This window comes from Hibiscus syriacus, unplaced genomic scaffold (genome assembly GCF_006381635.1).
Source record: "Hibiscus syriacus cultivar Baekdansim isolate YM2019G1 unplaced genomic scaffold, ASM638163v2 tig00112293_pilon, whole genome shotgun sequence".
Taxonomy (NCBI): domain Eukaryota; kingdom Viridiplantae; phylum Streptophyta; class Magnoliopsida; order Malvales; family Malvaceae; genus Hibiscus; species Hibiscus syriacus.
In genome coordinates, this window is record NW_024063296.1 from 1499067 (window position 1) to 1516606 (window position 17540).

At 32.1% G+C, this 17540-nt stretch overlaps 1 protein-coding gene, 1 long non-coding RNA gene and 1 pseudogene across 2 annotated transcripts; 2 read left to right on the forward strand and 1 right to left on the reverse strand.

Annotated features, from left to right (window-relative positions):
- Positions 1-12016, forward strand: LOC120177652 (annotated as a pseudogene).
- Positions 12017-13442: 1426 nt separating this feature from the next.
- On the reverse strand, positions 13443-14256 carry LOC120177581 (temperature-induced lipocalin-1-like). The gene is made up of 2 exons (XM_039183678.1): positions 13854-14256; positions 13443-13780 (listed from the first exon to the last, which is right to left on the reverse strand). The coding sequence occupies exons 1-2, from the start codon at positions 14211-14213 to the stop codon at positions 13598-13600; spliced, it is 543 nt and encodes a 180-aa protein (XP_039039609.1). The 5' UTR covers positions 14214-14256; the 3' UTR covers positions 13443-13597.
- Positions 14257-14910: 654 nt separating this feature from the next.
- Positions 14911-15589, forward strand: LOC120177621. Its single transcript, XR_005521438.1, has 4 exons — positions 14911-15019; positions 15115-15194; positions 15301-15351; positions 15451-15589. It is a non-coding gene; the product is annotated as an uncharacterized LOC120177621 (long non-coding RNA).
- The last annotated feature ends 1951 nt before the right edge of the window (positions 15590-17540 follow it).

Below are 17540 nucleotides of genomic sequence, written 5' to 3' on the forward strand. Positions count from 1 at the left end.
ATGAAGATCACTGTGTTATTGGTGTTGAAGTGCCAGCTGGAAGGATCCGATCCCATAATACTAGCCAATGCATCTGACGTGAGCCATTTCGGTTTCTTCCAAAGGCCAAGTGTCAGGGAGTTCATATTCTTCGTCTCTCGAACCGTCGGCAAACGAACGTCTCCCGGTCAGCGCCAGTCCGTCCAGCACGAAGGTCCCTCCAGCACGAAGGTCCCTCCTCTACGAACCTTTCTTAATTCTTTTCTCTTTACAGGATAATATTTGTTTCCTTGATTATTAATATCTCTGGCAATTAGATCAATAACACCGTCTCTGGATCTTCTTTTGTTTTATCTTGTATTACATTGCCGTTTTTCTTTTAAAAAAAATCTTTTCTAAAATTTTGATTTTATTAGTAAAATCAATATCATGATTCTGTCGCGTTGTTTTTCACTATCAATGAAGACTTCGTTTCTATTTTAGGTTTGAGAAGATCTTTGGTTGATTATGACGAAACTATGATAAATAATGATATATTTATTTATTTATGTTTGGTGATAGTAATGTAGAGTACATGGTACATTCTTACAAGAGAAACAGACTTTATGCAATTGGATTTATGGATAGTCACTAGCCCGTTCAAAGTGTTTTTTCGCTTCTCATCCAGGTAATATAACAAAGTGCAACTCTAATCTTCTCTGTGTCATGGTTTGCCTTATAATTCAATATATCATCAAATCTTATTGACTACAATATTGGTGTTCTGCATTGGTTGTATCGAGTATTCTTAGTTATATTATCAGGTTCACGTAGCCCGAGACTGATTATAGCAGGAAATGAATGGAAAGCCAAAATAAAGAAGAAGAGAGGAAATAGAGAAATGATATATTCATTGATGATTGCAGTCGTGTTTACATGAATAGATCTTTATAGATTCAGTTATTGTGGAATGAGCTAAAATGTATAGGAGCAACAGTTATTGATTATTGTCCTAAATATTGGCATAATCTCACCATATTCAGTAACCATTGATTTATTCCTCCTACGTCCCTCTTGTTGGTACCTAACCCAACAACTCTCAGCTTCCATGTTCCTAGCTTTTAGTTTCTCTTCATTTCCTGTCTATTTCCTGTCTCAGACAGCTCATTCTTGTTTCTGTACTACTTGCAAGCTTAGCTATAGCTAAGTCTCATTTTCTGGCTAAATCCCTTATCTTTGCATCTTATAGCAATAATTAGATTACTGGGACGATGGGTGGAGGTGGATGTGTCTATGCTTGTGTAACACCCCCAACCCGTACTCGACCTAGATTCGAGTCTGAGGTGTCACATTGACTTTTCAAAACATTTACTTGTATAAAATAGTGAGTAATTTAAAAACTTTGATAACATTTAACTTATTCAAAACGTTTACAAAATATATCAGAGTTCATACAATTTATATCCTTAGACTACATGCCAACTACACTCTATAACCAGTACATATATTTTCTGATTTGACATTTGGTAAGGAGAACTGACCTGTCTTGCTCCACATTGCTCTCTATATTCTTCTCGAACCTACGTGTGAAACAATCACACGCTAAGTCGATGACTTAGTGAGGCAAATAAAAACATATAATAGAAATCATAAAAACATCCCATATAACAAAACACAGGAACATTTAATACTAATTTATCATACAAAATCATATACCTTTTTATATAACAAAGACACTCATGTACATATATCATCATCTACTTTCTTAGCATTATCATATATATTATTATCATTATCTCTATCATTATCATCGAATTATTTATCACATAATCTTGTACTTATCCTTTCTGTATATCATATCACTCATATATCATTTCACCAAAAGCATATACATTATATATATTGTATTTATTTTATCTCTTTGATTAGCCCATGGTACACTTGTGAGAACTATCGATATGTGAGTCTATAGAGGTTGTGCACTAATGCTGTCACCACAGCTCGTATCATTGCACCGAAGTGCACGTAGAATTGCACCGTAGTGCCGCGTAGAATTGCACCGTAGTGCCTTATAATAATGTCCATAAGGACCACATATCATTCCTTAAGAATCATATTCATATACTATGGATCAAGTATGTGTCTTACAAGACTTCACACATGTTCCACAGAATATATATATATCCCGAAGGACCGCGTAGAATTGCACCGTAGTGCCATATAATAATGTCCATAAGGACTACATATCATTCCTTAAGAATCATATACATATACTAAGGACCAAGTATGTGCCTCAAAGACCTCATAAATGTTCCAAAGAATATACATATGTCACGAAAGACCGCGTAGACCCTCGACTCTTGGCATGCCAACTATACCCCTAGCTCTCATGACACATAACATGGGCATTATCATTTATTTTGTTGGGATTTTTGGAAGCTCGAATCGACAACCGAAACGGTTTGCAAAGAGGGGTCGGAATGGTTTTGTGTTTAGGGAGTAAGGAGATTGAAAGATAGAAAATTGCACAGCGATTTAGAGTGGTTCGACTTTATCAACCAAAGTCTACATCCACTACCTTAGCTCCTCACCAAGGATTTTCCAACAAATTCACTAATTTGTTCTTTCTTTTGAGGACAAAGAGATAACCTTACAACTCCCTAGTTTTTCCGGGCTAAACTAGAACCTTTCCCTAGCTTTTACACGGGCTAAGCTAGAACCTTTCCCATTTACAAAAGGATAATAAGTGTAAACAAGAAAACCTCTCTAAGGTAGGTGTTTACAAGATTGAGCTCACAAGAACAAAATATTTACAAGAGAAAGATGAAATAAGATTGAAAAACTATTCTCTTGTGTTTGATTGCTTGGATAGTTGTTTTCTTACTTCTTCAAGTGTCCTTAGCTTGTATTTATAGCTTGGAATGAGTTTGAAGTCGTATCTAGTAGTTGGGGATGTTTTGGAGCCGTTTGGGAATGATTTTTCTACTCAAAAAGGCTGCCCAGAATGGGGGGAATCGGTACCCCTTCATAGGGAATCGATACCCCTTCATAATATTCAAATATTATGACCGTTGGGCTGATGAACAGTGAGGGAATCGGTACCCCCTTGGGGGGAATCGGTTCCCCTTTTACAAACTGGAATTTTTGAGCCTCGGGTTACTGTTCAAATAGTAAATTACTATTCATAAAAACATTTTTGTGCTCAATTTTAAATTAAAAGAACTTTGAATTATTTTTGTAAATTTTGAATAAATTCAATTAAGTCTAAAAACATTTTGTAAATTCAATTCAAGTCCAAAAACCATTTTGTAAATTCAATTCAAGTCCAAAAACCATTTTGCCTTAAATTGTTATATCGAAACATAGTTTAACATATTTCATTTCAAATATTCACATAAACATGTAATTCACTTTCACATATCACGTATCACATAGCTTCTTTTCATATTATCACATAGTCACATAGTTCACTTGCACGTAGATCATTTCCATATAATTCACATGTCACATATCTCATGTTCTTGTATTCATATAACATATAATCACATAGATTACTTTCACATCATATAATTCATAGTTATGATTTCATATATTACCTAATTACAAAGCTAATTCACCTATACATGTTTTCATATACTTTCTATCATTTCTCACCCAATCACATTTATTCATGTAAACATACTTATCATATCTTGTTCACATATGATCATATACTTCATATAACATATAGAAACACCTAGAACACTTTTACATAGCTTATATCGTATTTCTAAATATATATATATATATCATTTAATAGTATTTTTATTTAGGTAATAATTTAATCTATTTACTTAATTCAATTTCATAATTTCATTATAATCTTTTCATATAGCTCCATAGATATTTAGCATATAACTTATCTTGCATATTCGTATCGTCCCTTTATATTCAAGTTTCCTAATTGATATATTATTCCCATTTCATTCTATAATTCAATCTTATTTAGTTCCCTTAACTCTCATTAAATCAAAAGCTCTATTATACTAATTCCCATGATGGATCATATCACTATGTACTTGTCCAACTCATGTTTACCTAGTTCATATCACTTCTCATGAACTCACTCTCATCATATTTTCCTATTCTTACATCTTTTATCTCATAACCATGTATTCACATAGTCTTATATTTCATTATCATATTACTTATATTTGTTCTCCTATGACTCTTTATAAACATCTATTTCCATTTCCCTACATCTCTTGACTTATCTTCTATATTCATATAATTTCATAACTTATTTTATATTCTCTCATTAACATTTAACCGTATTTTTTTCATAAATCACATAGCACATACCAAACCAAACATATCAATTCATATAATCAAACATGCATACACTTCATATCGTTAACATACTTATAATCAAGACTTAATGAGCTATTACTATAAGAATAGACTTATCACAAGTCCAATTTCCATATAATCTTATACAATAAGATGCACTCACCTGGGCCTCGTTGTTTTGAATCAATCCTAATCCTTAGTTTGTTCCGGAACAAGCTTTCATTCTATATCTACATAATAATACATTAATACTTATCAGTATACTGATTGATATATTTGAAACTATCACTCCTTAGGCTCAGAGAAAAGCCAATTTTATCTTTTAATGAAGGTATGCATCGATGCACTACTGATGCATCGGTGCATAAAATGCATTCGATGTTGTATTATTACTGGGATGCATCGATGCATGCCTTATGCATCGATGCACTAATTGCATTCTATGTTTCTATTTTAAAAGAGTGCATCGATGCATTACCAATGCATCGATACACCTTCAAGTAATTTCTGGGTTTTAACCTTGATGCATCGATGCACTATGAATGTGCATCGATGCACTCTGCCCAGAATCCTCTTTTATGCCCGAAAATCCACTCTTTTCAGCTTAATACTTCATATATCATCCCCTTTCTTATTTTTAACTTACATACTCATATTCAAACTCATTCCTATTCATTAATCACCTCTTTAACATCAAAATACTATTCTCCATATGTAATTCAAGAATTACACTAAATTTTCAACATGTTCCAAATTCAATTCTATTGCTTCTAGCTTTTTAATTATACCCTTGACAAGTCAAATCCATCTTTAGAACTACAAAAACCTTTCTATAACAAAATTTCATTTCTACACCCTTCATATCATTTCCTTTCTAATTCTCTATTCTTGATGTTTAAAGCTTATATATAAGATTTCCTTAAGCTTATATAATACTCCAAGAATCAAAATCAACTTATAAATCCAAGAATTAAACAGTTGAAATTAAACTCACCTTTAAATGAGGCTTACGGGGAGAAGAAGAAGCTGGAGAAGAAGACTCTGGATAATTCTCTCCTTTCCCACGTGTTTTATAACCCTAAAAGAAAGATAAAAAATCTTTCTGGTTAAATGACCAATTTACCCTTTATTTCCTTTAATAATTACTGAATAACCTTCATCATATTTCCAATAAGTAATTGAACTATTCAATTATCCTACTTTAATCACCAATTTCTGAAACTTTATAATTTGGTCACTAACCCGGTATTGAGGATGTTACAAATCTCCCCTCCTTTAAAGAAAATTCGTCCTCGAATTTTCACTGAACAAATCAATAAGAACATATCTTCTATTGTTATCATGTTACCTCATTTACTTACTTTTTCCTTCCTGTATTTCTTCAATTGTCTTTTTCCTTTATACATTTATTTTCTGTTACTTATCATAAACACAGTAACTCATAACCTCAATCCATTTCCTTTCTTTATTCCATTTCTCCTTTATTTATTCCTTATACACAAATCATATCTTTCTTTTTCATATTCACATACTCTTATCTTATCACTTATACTCATCTTTATGTACCAATGTTCATTGCATCCTCATTACTCTGATAACCCATTTCTTATACATAACTTCATTCTTTATCATTTCTTATACTTATATTTTCCTTCCTGAAGGTTCCATGCAAATACTTATCTCTGTTTCTACATCATAGTTATCTGCTCAGAATATACAACTATATTCACATTCACATCATAATCAATTAACTCAACTTTATCTTTCCTTTCAATCTTATAACTCTATCACCTTTACTATGACAAATATTCAATAACATCTGTTCAATCTAGGGCACAAGTCCTAATCATCCAATCATATACATCCCGAAATTTCCGTTGTTCAAACTCAACATTATGACTTTCTTTGTCTTATAAACTAATTATCGATATACACATTCTCAAACTCTTCTTATCAATTCTCAGCTTTACTCAAATATAAAATTGTATCCAGATCCATTCCATATTTGATTATCATATCCCGACAATATCTTATATTCTTATACTTCCCGTACATTCCCATCACATATTCTTGTTAGCCAACGCTAACTTTTTCCTTCTAGAATGCAAAACAATATCTACATCACTTGATCCATTTAAAACACTTCTTATTCTTCACTTTATATAATTTCTAGCAAAACTCTGAATTCATTCCTCCACTTTCATATATATATCTTTAACTTTTCATTCAATTATCCAGAACCAGACTCTACTACTTAAATGAGTCTGACTTTCCTCCAATTGATCTTTTATCTTGAAATACCACCAATTCCAATCAAGTTTGTAGTTGAAAATCATAATCTCTATCTCTCTTTGGTAGTGCTAATTTATGAAATACCAGTTCCCTTAATCATTCTGAGTTTTCTCTAAAACCTTAACACAATAACCACTTTTTGAAAAGGGACCCATTTCAACACCTACAACACTCCTTTTAATCCAGGCACCAGCCCTCTACACATCACTTGCATGCATCATTTTCATTTAAATTAGCTTCACAACCTTTCACTCTACTCATCAAACTGTACTCTTGTCCATACACATTACGATTTCCCCCTGTATCAAACTCATAAACTCTAGCTTCATATACCTTATACACTTGTCACTGATGCACTTATCCTGGAACTCTTTTGCAATTCTCACTGCATCATTTGATCTTTTAACACTCTTATGGTGACACTTGTTCACCATATTCTATCTTATCCACATACTAACAAAACTAATTCATATAACTTTTCCGATTCAAAACAAATAAAGATCATCTATCACTATTCTAATATGATTTCAACTTTCTGAAATCAACCTTTAATCTTATAAGACACTTTCTGATGTTTCTGCTCTTCATCCTGCCTGGCCAGGGCAGGTGAATTGCTATCACCATCAGATTTTTCAGTTATCGATTTACTTTACTTTGACAATTTCTATAATCAATTCTTACTATCTCATACAAATCTTATTCTATTAGCAAGAAAGTATACTCCTTACACTATCATATCAGAAATTTTCACCTTTAGTTGGCATGTACACATTTTTAAACCTCCTTTGACTTCAGTTTAAGCCTAGAATCGGCTAAACCTTAGCTCTGATACCATTAAATATAACACCCCCAACCCGTACTCGACCTGGATTCGAGTCTGAGGTGTCACATTGACTTTTCAAAACATTTACTTGTATAAAATAGTGAGTAATTTAAAAACTTTGATAACATTTAACTTATTCAAAACGTTTACAAAATATATCATAGTTCATACAATTTATATCCTTAGACTACATGCCAACTACACTCTATAACCAGTACATATATTTTCTGATCTGACATTTGGTAAGGAGAACTGACATGTCTTGCTCCACATTGCTCTCTATATTCTTCTCGAACCTACGTGTGAAACAATCACACGCTAAGTCGATGACTTAGTGAGGCAAATAAAACATATAATAGAAATCATAAAAACATCCCATATAACAAAACACAGGAACATTTAATACTAATTTATCATACAAAATCATATACCTTTTTATATAACAAAGACACTCATGTACATATATCATCATCTACTTTCTTAGCATTTATCATATATATTATTATCATTATCTCTATCATTATCATCGAATTATTTATCACATAATCTTGTACTTATCCTTTCTGTATATCATATCACTCATATATCATTTCACCAAAAGCATATACATTATATATATTGTATTTATGTTATCTCTTTGATTAGCCCATGGTACACTTTTGAGAACTATCGATATGTGAGTCTATAGAGGTTGTGAACTAATGCTGTCACCACAGCTCGTATCATTGCACCGAAGTGCACGTAGAATTGCACCGTAGTGCCGCGTAGAATTGCACCGTAGTGCCTTATAATAATGTCCATAAGGACCACATATCATTCCTTAAGAATCATATACATATACTATGGATCAAGTATGTGTCTTACAAGACTTCACACATGTTCCATAGAATATATATATATCCCGAAGGACCGCGTAGAATTGCACCGTAGTGCCATATAATAATGTCCATAAGGACCACATATCATTCCTTAAGAATCATACATATACTAAGGACCAAGTATGTGCCTCAAAGACCTCATAAATGTTCCAAAGAATATATATGTCCCGAAAGACCGCGTAGACCCTCGACTCTTGGCATGCCAACTATACCCCTAGCTCTCATGACACATAACATGGGCATTATCATTTATTTCATTTCAAATATTCACATAAACATGTAATTCACTTTCACATATCACGTATCACATAGCTTCTTTTCATATTATCACATAGTCACATAGTTCACTTACACGTAGATCATTTCCATATAATTCACATGTCACATATCTCATGTTCTTGTATTCATATAACATATAATCACATAGATTACTTTCACATCACATAATTCATAGTTATGATTTCATATATTACCTAATTACAAAGCTAATTCACCTATACATGTTTTCATATACTTTCTATCATTTCTCACCCAATCACATTTATTCATGTAAACATACTTATCATATCTTGTTCACATATGATCATATACTTCATATAACATATAGAAACACCTAGAACACTTTTACATAGCTTATATCGTATTCTAAATATATATATCATTTAATAGTATTTTTATTTAGGTAATAATTTAATCTATTTACTTAATTCAATTTCATAATTTCATTATAATCTTTTCATATAGCTCCATAGATATTTAGCATATAACTTATCTTGCATATTCGTATCGTCCCTTTATATTCAAGTTTCCTAATTGATATATTATTCCCATTTCATTCTATAATTCAATCTTATTAGTTCCCTTAACTCTCATTAAATCAAAAGCTCTATTATACTAATTCCCATGATGGATCATATCACTATGTACTTGTCCAACTCATGTTTACCTAGTTCATATCACTTCTCATGAACTCACTCTCATCATATTTTCCTATTCTTACATCTTTATCTCATAACCATGTATTCACATAGTCTTATATTTCATTATCATATTACTTATATTTGTTCTTCTATGACTCTTTATAAACATCTATTTCCATTTCCCTACATCTCTTGACTTATCTTCTATATTCATATAATTTCATAACTTATTTTATATTCTCTCATTAACACTTAACCGTATTTTTTTCATAAATCACATAGCACATACCAAACAAAACATATCAATTCATATAATCAAACATACATACACTTCATATCGTTAACATACTTATAATCAAGACTTAATGAGCTATTACTATAAGAATAGACTTATCACAAGTCCAATTTCCATATAATCTTATACAATAAGATGCACTCACCTGGGCCTCATTGTTTTGAATCAATCCTAAACCTTAGTTTGTTCCGGAACAAGCTTTCATTCTATATCTACATAATAATACATTAATACTTATCAGTATACTGATTGATATATTCGAAACTATCACTCCTTAAGCTCAGAGAAAAGCCAATTTTATCTTTTAATGAAGGTATGCATCGATGCACTACTGATGCATCGGTGCATAAAATGCATTCGATGTTGTATTATTACTGGGATGCATCGATGCATGCCTTATGCATCGATGCACTAATTGCATTCGATGTTTCTATTTTAAAAGAGTGCATCGATGCATTACCAATGCATCGATACACCTTCAAGTAATTTCTGGGTTTTAACCTTGATGCATCGATGCACTATGAATGTGCATCGATGCACTCTGCCCAGAATCCTCTTTTATGCCCGAAAATCCACTCTTTTCAGCTTAATACTTCATATATCATCCCCTTTCTTATTTTAACTTACATACTCATATTCAAACTCATTCCTATTCATTAAGCACCTCTTTAACATCAAAATCCTATTCTCCATATGTAATTCAAGAATTACACTAAATTTTAAACATGTTCCAAATTCAATTCTATTGCTTCTAGCTTTTTAATTATACCCTTGACAAGTCAAATCCATCTTTAGAACTACAAAAACCTTTCTATAACAAAATTTCATTTCTACACCCTTCATATCATTTCCTTTCTAATTCTCTATTCTTGATGTTTAAAGCTTATATAAGCTTTCCTTAAGCTTATATAATACTCCAAGAATCAAAATCAACTTATAAATCCAAGAATTAAACAGTTGAAATTAAACTCACCTTTAAATGAGGCTTACGGGGAGAAGAAGAAGCTGGAGAAGAAGACTCTGGATAATTCTCTCCTTTCCCACGTGTTTTATAACCCTAAAAGAAAGATAAAAAATCTTTCTGGTCAAATGACCAATTTACCCTTTATTTCCTTTAATAATTACTGAATAACCTTCATCATATTTCCAATAAGTCATTGAACTATTCAATTATCCTACTTTAATCACCAATTTCTGAAACTTTATAATTTGGTCACTAACCCGATATTGAGGATGTTACAGCTTGTGTCTGTGCCTATAATACATTAAGAGTTTAAGATAGCGTTTAGAGTCTGTGGGTGACATTCATCACGTTTGACATATGGTGTTCTGAAATATGTGTGTGAGATTGGATCTTCTGTGGGATCTTTGGAAGATTTTCAAACGGTAATGTTTGGCAGGTGGTGAATGAATAACAGAAAAGCTTTGGGGAATCATGGAGAACTGCAGAAGCTGACAGCACTCAAACTTGGACCTATTTGGATGAGGCTTTGACCAAGTTTCAGGTATCTGTTTTCTTTGTCCTTCATTTCTGCTATGTTTTAATATGGGATGATGTACACTTATACCTTCCAAATTAATCTCACATTTTCTTTTCTAAGGATATTATTGGAGCTTTATAGGATAGTTATATTTAAAAACCTTACATAAGCCTTTTACCGTTTTCAAGACCCTGTAGAGGCTGATAAATTATTGAAAATTCGGAGGGAGTTGGATGAGACTAAAGTCATCCTTGTAAGTATTTTTCTATTTTTGTAGGAAAAGTGAAGATTTTTCTGTTGTTTCCATTTAGCTTTCAGCTATCGTACTATGTCATCCTCAGCTCCCAAGATCTATTTGTTCACTGTCCATATTTGGATCTTTTTTTATTTGTAATGTTGTGATGAATTATATCATTTCAATGGAAAAGTATCGGTATGCTTGTGTTAGCTTGGATTTCATTTATTAGAAGTTCTTCTCTCAAACATTGAAATGATTATGTCTTTGATGCAGCATTAAACAATTGATAGCGTGATTGCACGAGGTGAGAAGCTGGACAGTTTAGTTGAGACGAGTTCAGATCTCAGTGCGGCATCTCAGGTACATGTGCAAGACAATATTGCATTATCCACTTTGCATATTATTTTTCTTTTGGAGTTACAATTATGTCGAAATAGACTATCATTAGAATTAATACTTACAAAGTGCTACTGTGGACTAATAATCGAAATATATCCGGAGTCAACGGCGAACATCATGAATGAATGAATTTATAAAACTCTAGGGGGACGAAAACAGATTTTCAATAAAAAAAATACAGAAAAATCTAAAATGGTAATTTTAAATTTTCAAGGACGCGACTGCCTTTTCCTGCCCTCTCTATCCATCCCTATCCAGTGTCAGTACACGGGTTGGGAGTCTAACCTTATTGTTCTTTTGGAACAACCATATGTTGTTGCTAAAATCAATCCTCTTTTGGTTATTGAAACAGATGTTCTACAGCCGGGCTAAAAGTAACAATCAATGTTGTAGTATACTGTAAAACTTGTAGAGAAACACAGGTATGTTGTGATGACATTCAAGTGTTCTAGCAATTGGAGCTGATGGTAACTTTTATTTGTTTATATGGTTAACCGATTTGGTTTGTGTAGTATAGAGATTGGTTCAATCTAATCCTCTTATTATAGAGATAGATTCAAATTAATCCAATTATTATTAAATGGATTAATTTAATTCATGTATTAGTAAAAAAATAAAATAAAATATTTTATCATTTATCAATTGATTTAGTGAGATGATGCTATAGGTTTCTTTAACAATGTTTTGGATTTTGAGTCTCATAATTATGAGTGAAGTGAATTATAGATTTCTTTAACAATGTTTAGGATTTAAGTCTCATAATTACGAGTGAAGTGAATTATAGGTTTCTTCAACAATGTTTAGGATTTGAGTCTCATAATTATCAGTGAAGCGAATTAGACGGGAAGGATCATCCTTATAATGAGTTTTTGTAATATCCAATCTTAATTAATAGACCAGTAGATAAGATATTAATGATTATATTAAAAAACAAGAATATGTTCATTTTGTTGTAATTAAATTTTCGAAAAATATTTTTTTTACTTTTAGTATTTGGTTCGAGTAAAATGGTTGGTCAATGTAAAATTAATTACAAGTCAACAAAAACATATGCGAAGTTATATCTTTTCCCCCTTCAAAATTATATACTAGGGTAAATAAGTTAATGGTATGTTTATAATAAATATTAATATTAATTAAATTATTATTATATTTTGACAATAATATTATTAAGTCTTTTATAATAGATAATATTATCTATTGTGTTTAATATTATAAAGAATACATTTAATTTTTTATCAAAAAATAAAAAATTATGTACCTGATATCATCCAAATATTATACAATAATTTTTAATATAATTTAAAAAAAAACGAATCTTATAATTTATATTAAATTGATTTAATAATCAATACAATAATTTTAATAGAAGCACTTATATGTGTACCTTTGCATCCCAACATTTAATCCATTTAATGGAGGATTTGAGTAAAGTCGTTATCATAAATGTGGTTATATCAGGGATGTTAAAAATTGTTATGTTTTTGTAGTATATTAACTAATGGGATAATTACTAATTAGAGACCTTTCCTTTAAAACTTTCCCTAAACTTGTACTTTCCATAAAATCCAAAGATTGTTTCAAGGAAGTAGAAACTCCGTGGTCCAAATTGAACTGCCCATGTTGAAGATAAGGTTGCAGTCACATCAGAGAGAGGATAACAAATTTCATGAACTCAACCTGGTCCCCTTCACCTACCATTCTCCACCTTAGGATTGGAAAAAAAAACAAATTAATTGAACTGCATAAGCTTCTTCATCCTTCCATCATCATCAAACAGCTAAAACATCATTGTTCATAGTTCAAAACCATTAAAATGGAGTTTCAGGGAAGAACAACACATAACCTTGTATTCAAACTGCTACTTCTTTACAAAAACAGAAAGACATGTATCAGACTTTAACACTACCAAGACGAGATTCTGATGCGATGTTTATTTGAATATCTGACATGCATACACCATGCTTCCATTCATTTCAGTTTCCTACTTCTCAAACAGGGATTTGATCCACCAGATGCCTTTGTCTTTTGGGACATCCTCCGTTTCCGGTGGCGGATCGGTCTGTGGGGTCTTATGCAGTTTGCTCGCTTCATACCCCAAATCTTTGGCCTTCTGCACCAGAAAGTTGTAGGTTTCATCACCCATGTGTGTACTCCTGCATAATATCTGGAAAAAAAATCAGGGTTTAAATTACCAACCAATGACAAACCACAAAAGAGATTCAGGGTTTTAAACACACCCAAAGGAACTTCTTGGTAGGTCCTCCACCGACAAGAACGTACTGATAATCATCATCAATGTACAAAACCCAGTAATCACCAGTGACAGGGATGATGGGCAAGAAAGGAGGGACATAAAACTTCACTTTTAGCTTGGCTTCATTAGTCTTGGGATCGGCCTTGTAAGCAGTGCCTTCAATTGACACTTTCTTGCCATCTTTATACGTCTCGTTGAGCACATGCACCGTGCCATCTTCGTTCACCGTGTACGTTGCCCTTGTGTTCTCCCCATTCTTGGGCTGGAAAAAGTTTGGGAAGGAAGCTATTTCGTACCACCTTCCCATGAATCTTTGGAGGTCCAGATTCTTCACTACTTCCATTGTTATTGTTTTAGATTTTTTTTGGTGGGGGGGGGGAGAAGTGGTTGTTGCTGGTGTTTTTAATAGTGTTTGGAAATGTGAAATGTTGAGTGAATCGTGGAGGCTGAGGGTCATACATGTTTAGCGTATAGATGATTCTTCACTACTTCCATTGTTATTGTTTTAGATTTTTTTTGGTGGGGGGGGGGAGAAGTGGTTGTTGCTGGTGTTTTTAATAGTGTTTGGAAATGTGAAATGTTGAGTGAATCGTGGAGGGCTGAGGGTCATACATGTTTAGCGTATAGATGGCCTGCAACTGCCACATGCAGATGGAGGGTTCTGGGCCGTTTATGGTGATGGGGACATGTGAGTTTTTGAAATGGTGAGATTGTATTGCAAGTAAACAAACTTAAGAAGCAAGTAACAGGGGGCAATAATGGAGTGATACAGAAATGGTAAGAACAGTCCAATTAGGCAATTTCATCTTTCACTTCACCTCAGCAAAGAGACAAATGGTTTCTCTTCAACTCAGCAAAGAGACAAATGGTTTACTTGAATTGTTAGGGCCTAATTAAGCCGACTTATAAGCCCAAAATGAGTAGGTCGGGTCAGATTTTTATCTACCCAAATTCGATCAGAAAAGTCTTAACTCTTCACTCCATCCGATCCTGTTTTAGGACCGTTTTATTCGATCCAAAACTCGATTGGAATTTTTAGGTGAAAACGATTATACAGTCATGTACGGAAATGGTTATGCCGATGACTTGCTCTAAGGATAGCATGTTTCCCCTCGGCCACACTGGATTACGACTGAATTCGGTGGTGAAGTCAGTTCGTTTCGGTCGTTTTCTCCTCTTCCGTTCCATTCCGATATACCATTTTCGAAAATATTTGAACTTATCGATGTCCCTTGTCGATGCAGATAATTCAGAATCTGTTGAAGAAATTTGGTAGCAATATCATATTCTCCAATGGAATGCAGGATCCATGGAGCCGAGGAGGGTAAGTTGTTCTCTGTTAGCTTGCCATAGATCACTTCTTCCATGAACTAAAATCGGCATCGATTCATCGCAATTAAAACCGATGTATGATACGAATGATGTTACAGCGTGCTGAAGAATATATCTTCCAGAATCAATGCACTTGTCAAAAGAAAAGGGTATGTTTTGAACTATGAACAATAAGCATTGTATGTCCTACACATCGATGGATTATTATGCATTGTAAGAAATTCATCCACTTGCCCTTCAGTCATTAGGAGCTCTTCATGTTGATTTCCGGTCGTCGACGAGAGACGATCCCGACTGGCTTATTGAACTGAGGAAACAAGAAGTCGGGATCATCCGAGAGTGGTTAAATGAATACTGTGCAGATCTCAGACATGAATAAGTTGAGACAAGTTCGGTACAAACAGTTAATTTAGATCAAATCCATGTTTCCTTTTTGTTGATATTATCTATCCAATGGTGAAGCAAATATTAAAATTTTAGTAATTATTATGTGCTGGAAATATGATCAAATATTAGGAGTCAATTTATTTAGCTAGACAACTCCTAATAATCACTTATTACGTATCTAAATCTAAAAATTAACTTATATTTAAACTTGCAAGGATCTAAATTGCAATTGGACCTAAGTTAGGGGCAAGACTAACAGGTTAAATGAATCGGACTTGAATGAATAAAGTTATTTTCATCTTTATTTATTTATTTCTAAATGTGTTCATGTTTAATTCGTGTTCGTTTAAACTTTTAATGTTGTGTTCTTGTTTATTTGTTTATTTTTTTAATATTTAATAATTTTAAACTTATATGTTTGTCTAACGTTCGCGAACACGTTTGTTTATATATTCGCCAACATATACATTTAACATCTCGCGACTATATACATTTATATAATTCAAGTCCTCTCGACTATTGACACTCTCTTTTTATCTTTTTATTTGCGAGCAAAAAAATGGTAAAATTATATCATTAGTCCTTAAACTCTTTAGACTTTATAATTTAAACTTCAAAATTCATCTTGTATTCAATTTAGTATCTATATTCACCCATATTTAAAATATTAAAGAATAAAAGAAAATGAGAATAAAATAAATTAGCTTATAAACGAGTCATTAAACGTGTTTGTTCGTGAACATAAACAAATTGAATATACTTATACTCGTATTTTTTCAATTTATTACATGAACATAAACATTTTGTTCATATTTATTTATTTAACTTAACAAATGAACATCATATAAACAATTCACGAATAATTCATCGAATGATATATTCATTTATACCCCTAAACATGACTAATTTAATTTATATGTAAACTCATAAGGATTAATTGTTGTACTCAATCATGTTGATTACTGATAAAATTCATGGTTGACATTATGGTTACAATAGGGTAGTATTCTCGTATCATATATAATTTAAGGCTTAATATAAAAATGTTTAAGTTATATTTTTTATTTAACTGTTTAAATTTTTAGTTAATCTATATATTTATTGTTATAAAGATTACCATTTTAAATATTTAGTCGTAACGTACGTTAAAAAATTTATGTTACGTTCAAATAATTTAAAAAAATTTTAAAAAATAAAAATATTACTAAAAAAATATAATTTCTCTAAAACTAAAAAAATCAAATCCTTAAAATTTAAAACCAACTCTATAATTCGTAATCTTATCATTTTTTTTGTCGGTCACTGATATTGTCACGTCATCTTTGACCTCTTTCTTGTCATCTATCATCACCTTAGTCGTCGGGTCTATGGGTATTACGATTTTTTAAAGTTTGGTTCATCGAATGTTCATCGGGTTTCTGAGGTCTAAGTCGTCGAGTTCATCTTGTCGTTGTGCGGAGGTTCGATCGAAGATAACGGGATAAATGGTAGCGATCAACGTGAGATTTTGAGATTCATTAAAGATTTGATAAAATTTTGAGAATTTTTTAAAATATAATTTCAATCGTATTATTTTACATAAAATTTTTAAAATTATATAAATATGACAAGTGTTAATAAACAGAACTTTTAATTATTGTTATGATTAACTAAAAAAATTTAGGCACGTAAATATAAATTAAATATAATTCGATATTTTTTACATTAATCCTAAATTTGTAGATTTCATTTTAACAGCTTATGACTGATAATTAACGGTTAAATGTGTTGATTTATCCAGTGTTTACCACTGCCCGAGGAGATACCAAGGAATTTGTATATGGGCCGGCGCCTACATAGACTTCATTCGTCGCGTCGGTGAATCTACCTAAACCATGGATTTTGGAAGCAGTGAAGTGCAATTTGACCCTCTTTTTATTCAACTTTTTAATGGAAAAACATGGGAATGAAA

Coding starts and splice junctions, on each gene's coding strand:
- LOC120177581 (XM_039183678.1), bottom strand. CDS start 14,213: ATGGAAGTAGTGAAGAATCTGGACCTCCAAAGATTCATGGGAAGGTGG. Junction 13,781..13,853: donor CTACCAAGAAGTTCCTTTGG/GTGTGTTTAAAA, acceptor TTTTTTTTCCAG/ATATTATGCAGGAGTACACA.